Source organism: Camelina sativa, chromosome 16, assembly GCF_000633955.1.
Source record: "Camelina sativa cultivar DH55 chromosome 16, Cs, whole genome shotgun sequence".
NCBI classification, from domain to species: Eukaryota; Viridiplantae; Streptophyta; class Magnoliopsida; order Brassicales; family Brassicaceae; genus Camelina; species Camelina sativa.
The window spans coordinates 15116221-15127522 of NC_025700.1; the positions used below are offsets into that span (position 1 = coordinate 15116221).

At 31.2% G+C, this 11302-nt stretch overlaps 1 protein-coding gene across 1 annotated transcript; it reads right to left on the reverse strand.

The window, feature by feature from the left end:
- Positions 970-2308, reverse strand: LOC109129618. Its single transcript, XM_019238087.1, has 5 exons — positions 2233-2308; positions 2084-2149; positions 1744-1809; positions 1168-1362; positions 970-1056 (listed from the first exon to the last, which is right to left on the reverse strand). The coding sequence occupies exons 1-5, from the start codon at positions 2287-2289 to the stop codon at positions 1018-1020; spliced, it is 423 nt and encodes a 140-aa protein (XP_019093632.1). The 5' UTR covers positions 2290-2308; the 3' UTR covers positions 970-1017.

Genomic DNA, 11302 nt, shown 5'->3' on the forward strand with positions numbered 1-11302 from the left:
TTTTTTTTTTTTTTTTTTTTTTTTTTTTTTTTTTTAATACTATCTTAATTTGTTAGCTATCGTTGCAATAAATTGACTAAGAATGAAAAGTAATGTAGTTGGAAATTTCGGAATCCTGGATCCAATGTAGATATACAATCATAATTCTTAATGCTACTATATTTAGCTAGGGAACTTGATGAATATATATAATACATAAAGATGAGACCAAAACATAAAAACAAAAGAGAACTGTACTGTACATCTAGTATATGCTTGAACATAAATTACATATTTCCGAATTTAATTTTTTTGTTCTTCTTTTTTTTGGTTAACAACGAGACAAACTTGCCGTCTATCAACAACATGCATGCACGGGCCGCAAGACATGCAAGGTCAAGAACAAAACTGACCGGATTAACACTTAGCAAGCTGTAGCTTCTGATATGTATATATATCTAGCTAGGGCGTATTTTTAAGTATATATTTGTCGAGTTCTCACAGATATTTTCAGCCACCAAAATCTTTCATATTAACATTTCCTGATCATATATTTTGAACTCTCGAATAGCTTCGCCATTATTACCCAAAATCATAAGACCGTCTAGTTACTTCAATGTGAAGGGGATATATCTTAAGTGATGCATCGCAATATAATAATATTTGGCCAAGATGTCTTTCATCTGACCGATTTGGAGTTCTTTGAACTGATAATGATTTTTTATTGCTATATTTAATGTGGCCAACAACAGTTTTCCAATATCATTTAATGTAATATATTAAATATTTATTTAAGAGAAATGAATTCTACAACATGAATAACTACATTTTTTTGCTCAAATATAAAGAAAAAACCTAGTTTATTGAGTTTGTCTATAGTATTAAAAAATAAGAAATTTAGCCAAAAATAATATATTTAGAGTTTTTGGTTAAAAAAACCAATAGTTAAAGTTTTACAGTTACTTGATTGTGACCATAATGTTCACCTAATACTATAATTATTGTCTTTTAATACTTAGACATGAACCGCTCTTATTATTACATAGGGTTTGCCGTCTCTGGTTCATAGTTGACTCCCTGTAAATTTTTCATTAAAAAAAAAAAATTAATCAATAAATTAAGCAACAGCTTAACAACAATAATCACAAAAATTTAAGACATGCATGAAGAAGAAAATCAAATTTTAACCTGATTAGTGGGAACTGCAGCTGCAGGTACCATTTCGTTGCCATAGCCGGTAGCTTGTCCGTATACATAGGGGTTATAATTATAAGGCATCATGTATTGTGGGTGGACATAATTATAAGGGTACATCCATGGTCCCGGTCGATAATCCATCCCCATGCCCGTTGGCGGCACCATGGGAGGGGGGTAGTAAAAACCCTGCATTGTTAAAGTTGTAATGAGAAATGGTTTTATTATCGCTGCTTTTGTCTAATCCAGCACGTCAAAGAATGACAATACGTTTTTGTTTTTCTGTTTCGCAAAGAATACACACATATGATAAACTGAACTAAACCAAAACATCATTTAACTTTCTTATTTGCCCAAAAAAAAACCTTTCTTATAAATAAGAAAAACAAAACTTAATTATTTGGTTAAAAATGGTATATTTTCTTATACTATTTTTTGTTTTAATTGAATGAAACCATATAAAGTAACAAATAATTTTTCTTTTAAAAATCAGAAAACATAGATTAAACCCTATATATACATGCATGTCTTCTTGAGAGAAAAAAAAAGGTAACGATTAAGATTACTTACTTCTACGTATTGTTTCATCTCCGTTATGTTACTGATGATACAGTCAAGGCTCGAGACCAAGTCTTTCTACAAATTAATGCATGCGAATAACAAATAGTAAAGTTGTATTAGTACCATGCTAGCTAACATATATATAAGAATTAACTTTGTGTTGTTTATCTTTTTTTATTAATTAGTGATTGTTCTTACAAGTTATTAGACATATTTTAAGTTTTCAAACACACATTATGAGATAAGAAATTTATTCTTATATTATGTATATAAACACATGTATTAATTTGTGTTTGTATCAATAATTAATTATATGAAAAAGAATAGAGGCAAAAAAATTGGTGTGAACCTTTTCAGTACAGCGTGTCAGTTCCTTGAGCGTTTTAATTTTGGCATTTATATCAGTGCGTCTCCTCTGCATTATGAAATCAAAATGACAAAAGATTGAACAACTTTCCTTGGGAGCCACGCATTAAACAAACAAAGGAGTGTCCTCACCTTCTCGGTCAAATTACGACCTTCAGTATTACCACGTCGTCTCTTACTAAGAGTCATCGTTTTTTCTACAGCAACATCTTCCTTCTCCTTCCCCTTCCCCTTCTCTTTCTCCTTCCCCTTCCCCTTCTCCTTCTCCTTCTCCTTCTCCTTCTCCTTCTCCTTCTCCTTCTCCTTCTCCTTCTCCTTCTCCTTCTCCTTACCCTAAATAAGACAACGTATTAAGACGACATAACTTATGTATATATAAATACATCTAAGAAAACCAACTACACAACTACCTCCTCCATCGGTTTCCAAGCAATTATGGCTTCAAGCAGCTCATCATTCTTGTAAGCATCAACTTCGGCTGCAGCATTATTCCACAGTCCAACATCCTTATCACCGTCTTCAAGGACCTTCCATGGCTCAGCTGGCACATCAACGTCCATCGATATAGGCATCGCCGTTATCGGGCTTATTATCCCAGGATAGAACTCATCTCTAGGGTCTGGAACAGCGAAGGATTGGGAAAATGAGGACCAAAACTCGTTGCTACCTTGATGGTAGTAGTTGAAATTCATGATATCGATAGGGGAACTAAGTGAAGAATAAGAGTAGTGGTGAAGAGCTTGTGCCAGTAGGAAGAGGCATTTATATAGGAGAGTGAACAAGAGCGGGAAAGACGGTTCTTGACTCAAACCCCTGTCGGAACTTGATCATATCGCACTCGATTTCTATTTTGCCGCTTGAGAATATATATTGTTTATCCATCTTCTTGTTTTTATCTTGATTTCTATATCCATCAATTTTGCAATTTCGTTATCCAGCTTTTCCCACTTATCAACTAAAAAATAAATTTACCGAATTATTAGCTACTTCTCACCAAGTTTCAAAATGTTGAGAAATTTTGTATTTATAAATGATAGTTAATGTGAAAATGTAATTATAAACGATTTTATAGTAGGCAAACTACTGATTTCAGATATGAATGTTGTAAAAAACATAAAAGTTTATTGATTTCTTAAGCAAACCATACAATTTTTGTGATTCAATTTTGATGTATGGGTTCGATGTAAGCCATGCTTTTTTTTTCCTTGAACTTTCAATCTGGAGTTACATCAAAAAGCAATTCTACACACACACACACGCACACACGAGTTTTAGTTCTCTTCATCAGAACTTCAAATCGACAAAGGTTTTTTTATTTATTTATGGAGTTACAATTAATAAGCAATTCTACACACACACACACAAAACATAGGAAAAATACTTTAACGACTATATATTTTAAATGTTAAATACTGATAGATTTGTTTTAACAAGTAATACAAATTCTAAAATACAAAATGTTTAATAAAAAAAGAAAGATATATTTTAGTAAGAAGAAAAATATATAGAAAAAGTTACGTAATCCAAGATATGTGGAGAGTCTTATCAGTTGATTTGATCCAAGATATATGGAGATTTGTTTTATTTGTCTTTATTTCAAGTATTATTTTATACAGAAAATTAGAAATTATTATTTTAAAATAAATATTTTTTTTACTTTGTCATTATATTTCGTAGAAACCACTGTTAAACAAGTTTTGCCTTCTTTTTCGTGTATTCTCTTTTTTCTTCACTTAAACATTATTATTGATCTCTGCCATGAAGATCTCAAGAAACAAAGAAGTAAAGATTGAGCAAAATGCAATCTGGATACTTGACCAGAACTTCAAATCGACAAAGAATTTTTGTTTATGGAGCCACAATTAGTACATAAGCAATTCTACACACACACGGAAAAACATAAGAAAAATACTTACTAAACTTTAAATTTGTTTTACTGAGAAATTCAGAACTCGTACTTACAAATATAAAATTAAAATCTAATTTAAATGTAACGACAGTATATTTTTTATGTCAAATACTGATAGATTTTTAGATTTGTTGTAAGTAATACAATTTCTAAAATACAAAAGTTTAATTAAAAAAAATAAGAAGAAAAAGAGATATTTTAAATAAAAGAAAAAAATATATAGAAAAAAGTTACGTAATCCAAGATACGTGGATAGTCTTATCAGTTGATTTGATCCAAGATATATGGAGATTTGTTTTATTTGTCTTTATTTCAAGTATTTTTTTATACAAGAATTAGAAATTATCATTTTAAAATAAATGTATTTTTTAGTGTGTTGTCATTATATTTCGTAGAAATCACTGTTAAACAAGTTTTGCCTCCTTTTCGGAACTGGAATTACTGTCAACCATGTTTTGCCTTCTTTTTCGAGCATTTTTTTTCTTTTTACTGAAACATTATTATTGATATACTACTATTTTCCGTTGCTAAAAATTGATATACTTTTAAATTAAATATTAATTTTACGACTATAACTTTTATTTACCAATTCCCTAAAAGTAATAAAAATTCTCTAATACAAACTAAACGAGTACATGAGTTTTCAAGGTATTTAAACTGGTAACTCATACGTACAGATACAACTATTAATCTAAAGCTAATTTAACGTACGCCAGTAAAAGTATCAAATCTTGATGGATTTCCTGAAGTTACATTAATTAGCATATGAAACTTGTTAATTCACAACAAAGAAACAAAAACAAAACTTACGAACACTGCCAAACGCATGTGGAGGGTGCGACACGATATGGATGTTTTAACATTACATATCTCAGAAAAAAATAAGTTTTGCCGATACATTTATATTCCCATATTCCTAAAATAAAAAGTTTTTAGATATAGGATAAATACATTCAGATATGATCCATTCTGAACGGTAAGTGTTTTACATTAATAATATTTTGAAATAATATTTGAAATTAGTTCACTAAGAAAATCAATACGATATAATCTTAACTCAAGGCAACTGAAATAAAAAGTGTTTTAACTTTAACAAAGAAATCTTTCTAATAAAATTGTATCAACCAAAAAAAAGAGAAAAGAGTGAATAAACAAAATATAGAGATATTATAGGAGCTAAAGTAATAATTTAATAAAAATATTTAAATATGTGAAAACAGAAAGTTACATATTCCAATATGTACGGAAAGTCTTATCAGTTGATTTGATCCAAGATATGTGGAGATAATTTTTTTTTTTTGGTCTTTTACTTCAATTAATTATGGTGAATTTTAAATGAAAAAATGTTTAACGTTATTTACCAAAAATATTATTCAAATTTAAAACACAATTGTTGGAATAACTAATGCTAAAAAATCAGAAATAACAAAATATTGAACATGCTGGTATTTCTGCATTTCCGTTGAATCAATATTTATAGCTTTTGATCATCATCGTGTATTATTTACTTTTAATTTAATAATTAGTATTTGTTCTTGATTTATTTAACAAAAAAAACAAATTTAATACTAAAAAGGGATAATATAAGGGCATTTACTCTAAAACGAAACAAGGCAACAAATACTATTAACTGTGATCGTTTTTCTTCAAGGTTATATACTTTCACACTAAAATAATAGGGATATCACTTCTAAAAAATATATTTAGAAAATGCCAGATATTATTTAGACTAAAAAAGTGAACAATTAAATGTATTTTCAAGTGAAATAAAAAGAGTATAAATATATAGATGTATTGAAGCAAATAAAATAGTAAATATTATAAAATAATTTTTAAGTACATTTAAAAAGATTTGTAAAAGATTACGTAATCAAGTGATTAGACTTTTACAAAATGAAAGTCTTATCATTTGATTAAGTATAGATAGAAAGTCTAATCACTTGATTTGATTCAAGATATAATGAGATTTTTATGTTGTCTTTCTATTTAAATTTTACAGAAAATTATAAACTATCATTCAAAATAATAATAGAAAATTCTACTATATTCTTTGATTCAATGTACAATTTATCGATGCTAAGAACTGCTAAACATTACAGGCTGGTATTTGGTAATTCTGTAGGAAACAAGATTTATATAGTACCAATGTTTTAATTCTTGTAAAATTCCCTTCTTCATATAAAAGTTATTGTAAAACTTAGATGATTTATAATTTTGATTTAATGAAAAATGTTACAGAACTTGTTGACAAAAACAAGAACAAAACGAAAAAAAAAAACTTAGGTAACATTATTCCCGAACACATGTCGATTTCTGGGGAGCAAGATGTGTTACGGATGTTTTCGACATTAAAATATTTCAGAACAAAATAAAAAATTTGCCGAGTCATTATATCTATAAGAAATACTTTTAGGTCTAGGTTCGATGGATAACTATTAGACATGAAAAGAACAACAATACATATTGAAGAAGCTTTAATCCAGATTATCATTTCAGATTTTTTTTTTTAAAGCAAAAACTAATTTCCTGTGTAGATATATTCTTTTTTTTTGTCAAATACTAGTTTCCTGTATAGATATATTCTTATGGTTCAAATACTAGTTTAAAAGAAACAATTATTTCATTATTAAACTAGTTGATATAAGAATTTAGATTTTACTCTAAAATCTATGGTCATTTTTACATTCCTATTTCAGAATATAACCTTTCTATGCTAGTTTCATAACATGCATGACCCTGAACTCTTGTTCATGTATTTAATTTTCGGTTATTATAATATATTTTTTTTTTCTTTTTAAAGGGAATAATTATATTATTGATGGTAGTTTAGATTGAATATTTACAATTGTTTCACTTAGAAATCAAAACGATAGAATGAATGTAGGGCAACTAAAACAAACTAAATACGATGCAAAATGATTAAAAAGAAAAAGAAAAAAGAAAATGGAGAGATATTTTAGCAAATAAAATAGTAGATACAGTTTAAATATCTAAAAAATAAACTTGTATAAAAAAATTACGTAATCCAATATATACCGAGAGTTCCATTGTTTGATTAGATCCAAGATATAAAGAGATTTGTCCTTTTTATTTTCTTTTTCTTAAAGTTAATAATTATTATTTATTAAGGTGAAAATTTTAGATAAAATAAATTTTTATAAAAATTATTTAACATTTTTTCCTACTATATATTCCATTAAACCTAAAATACGGCTGTTAAAAAAAATGGCAAGAAGTACGAACTAATATGTATTAAGCATGCTTTGATGTCGGGGTTTCCATTGTTTTTTTTTCTTCATCATCCACTGATTTCTTTTAATTAACTGAATTATGGTGTTGTTTCTTAATTAAATTCTTTAAACTTCGAAAAGTTATTTTTGTAGTTCATGTTAAAAAAAAAATATCTCGAAACGATTGTTGAATGACCCCGCCCCCGGGATTATAGGACTAAAACTTTTTTAGTTGGCAAAGATTTATCATACTCTTCCTAATCCATTAATTAAAAAAAATTGTATAAAATCACGAATAGCAGCTGAGTTTCGCCTGATGAAACCATACACCTGAATTAATGTTTCAAGTTCCAATATTTATTTTTTATTTCTTGTGATCATCCAAAACACATAAAGACGACAAATTATAGTGATGCATTGTGCACACAAAAAGAAGTAAAACATAGTGACGCATTTGTAAACGTACATACAAGGTTATCAACGTACGAGCCGCATGACTCGCCGCAAAATTAGCAAACAAATTTTTTACATAAATGAGATAAAATACAATTTGGTTGTTTATTTCCTAATCTATAAACACACATTTTTGGAGTCTAGCTAGGAAACGTACATATAAAGATTATGAACTTACGAGCCTCATGACTCAATGCAACATCAGCCACATAAATTTCACATATAATATTTGGTTTATGTATTTGTATTCGTTTTTTTACTATGATTTAATAATCTCTTTGTGTATTTTTTTGTTTTCTCATGCGGCCGCTTGCTTCCTCTTGCTTCTTCACGCGCAAGTTCGTTGTCTTGTAACGGCGGGAGAAGAAATCCAATGTTGCATTTTGTTTGCATTACCCGAAATATACATATTTTTATATTTATTAACAAATATGGGCTAATTTATGCCCATTAAGTAGCTTTAATTGGGCTAATGAGGAAAATCAAACGTCGTCGTCTTCACGTCGGAAGTGAACAAATTTAGAGCGTATACGAGATGGGATACGTACAGGACGGTACTTGTTGTCAAGCCACACAGCTGTTCCTTTTGCCTTCAGTATAGGCTGCTTTGTTTAATAGATATCATCATATCAAAATAATTCATAGTAGTAACCAAGTACAAAACTTAGCAACCAAAACACAAAAGGCTTACTGAGAATATTAACTAACCTTGATAAGGAAGTTTAAAGATGAAATGATCAAAGTAAATACGCGGAGCAGATGGGCCCGAATATCCTCGCTTTCACCACAAACTTGTCTCCGCTCAGTTCAAAGTGATGAAATGAATATACCACAACACATTGACATGGCATAATGTGAGAGGTACTAAAGTTGAGGAGAAAAGGGATATTATTATTAGACGTAAATGTGCAATGAACTTTATTGTCAACTCTGAATATGCTAAGGCTTCACCAGAACGGGCTACTTCGTCACAGTTGATACCGATACTCTCGACAAACTCCTGTCAACCTTTAGTTAGAAAGATATCAACAAGCGAACAGTTGGTAAGATATAACTAATAAGCAGCACACACCTCAACTGTAACCACATAATTAACCATCCACTTCCCAAAATTTTCCGAAGATAAACGCAAAAGACAAGATCTTAACACATTTAATTTTTCCAACCACATTCAAAACATGTATGAAGTAACTATTGATCATGCAGTCCAGAATCTGTAAAAAAAAGCAAGCTGAGGTGACATAGAAAGATTCCAAACCAGCAAGACTCTATAAAATTAGTAGAAAGTTATTGACACATTTATTCGTCAAGTATTCTCAAGTTCTACTTATCCACATTCACAAATGTTCCAATCAGACTGAGAAAGTAATTTTGATTACGCCGTCGACATTCTTTTATACATACAGTCATATATTTGACCGGTTTAACACGTGAATATGTTTTTTTTTTGAATTTAATGATAAATTAATTCAAGAGAAAATATCGTTTGTTACAACCTTTAATAGTTGCTACCTGAGTTTGAAAAAATAAATTTTAATTTACATGAGTGAATACATTTCCAGATTGAAATATTTGACAATTCATCAAGAAAAGATTGAAATATTTGACATTTTCGATTACATAATAAAATGAAATGACATAAAAAGATATATCCTTAACTGAATGGAATATGATGTACAAGAAATGGGATACAAAGTTTTCTATATTCGAAATGTTTACAATGTTAATATTTAGTTGTGATCATGTTGACAACAAAAAAAAATCATCAGGTTTCTCCAAAATACATCAAAGCATTTGACCGGTTATATTATTTCAAATTAAAATATTAAAGAAGACATAAAAAGTCGAATATAATTTTATTTTGTAAAATTTTGAAGTTATAATTGTAGTACCTAAGTAAATGCTCATTGATAACTCTATAGTTAATTATTAAAACTAGGTTTTGAACCCGTGCTATGAGCGGGTATGTTTATATAATTTGGGTAAAAATATTTTTAATGTATTTTTGTTTAATAGCTATACATTGATATTTAATAATAAAACAAATTACAATAATGTTTTATTTTATTCAATTTTACATAAGTTTTTTTTTGTAAAATTTTATTAACATTTATTCATGTAATTTTTATTTAGAAAGTTCATTTTAAGATAACTCCAGTCTATATGCCACTGGTCCAACTCGCTGAATCACTCCAAACGGACCCATATACCTCGGACTCAACTTAGTCTCAGTCAATGACCTGTTCGGACCCTGCAACACGGCCATCTTGAGGTACACTCTATCTCCAACCTGAAACTCAAGATCTCTCCTCCTCCTATCAGCATAACTCCTCTGCCGATCCTGAGCTTCCTTCATGTTCAGCTTGAGAACCTGAATCTTCTCTGAAGTCTCCTGAACAAAATCTGCCCCGTACATGCTCCTCTCCCCCACCTGAGTCCAGCATAAAGGTGTACGACACGGCCTCCCATACAAAGCCTCATAAGGAGCCATGCCAATACTCGCCTGGTAACTGTTGTTATAAGCAAACTCTACCAAGCTCAAATGATCTGCCCGATGGCCATCCCAATCCAGCACACACATCCTCAGCAAATCCTCCAACGTCTAGATCGTCCTCTCTGACTGTCCATCTGTCTGGGGATGATAGGATGTACTTATATGCACCTTAGTGCCCATCTCTGCCTGAAATGCCCTCCAGAACACCGAAGTGAACTTGGAATCCCTATCAGACACTATGCTCGTTGGCACCCCATGCAACCTGACTATCTCTCTTACATATTTCTTAGCGAAGACTGCTGCTCCATCTGTCTTTTTAATGGCCAGAAAATGTGCCGACTTAGTCAACCGTTCCACAATGACCCAAATAGCATCAAACGTCCTGGACACTGGCAAACCCACCACGAAGTCCATAGTAATCATATCCCACTTCCACTCTGGAATGGGAAGACTCTTCAGCAAACCAATTGGTACCTGATGCTCAGCCTTCACTAGCAGACACACATCGCACCTCGCAACCCAACTAGCCACGTCCTTCTTCATCCTGACCCAGTGATAGTACCTCTTGAGATCTCGGTACATCTTATCCGTTTCTGGATGAATAGAGAACATGTTAGCATGAACCTCTCTCAGAATCTCCTGCCTCAACTCCTCATCCTTGGGCACACAGATCCGCCCATGCACCAGAATAGCACCATTAGCCGAAACCTGATACTCTGAGTCAACATCCTTTGAGGCATTCACCAGCCCTAAATCCGACTCCTGAGCCAACCGCACTCTGCTCAACAAATCTGCTTTATCAGCTGCAACCAAACCCAACGGCTCATGAGAAACCGCACACAAGCTCAACGCACTGATCTCCCCTACCAGAGACTCCATATCCTGCTCCTGAGCCAAAGCCGCCTGCTTCCGACTCAAAGCATATGCAACCAAGTTAGCCTTACCAGGATGACAGGCAATCTCCAGATCATAATCTGCCACCAGCTCCATCCACCGCCTCTGCCTCAAGTTCAGCTCGGGCTGAATTAATATATACTTCAGACTCTTAGGATCTGTAAGCACCTGTACTTTTGCACCATAAAGATAAGATCTCCAAATCTTTAGGGCAAAAACTAC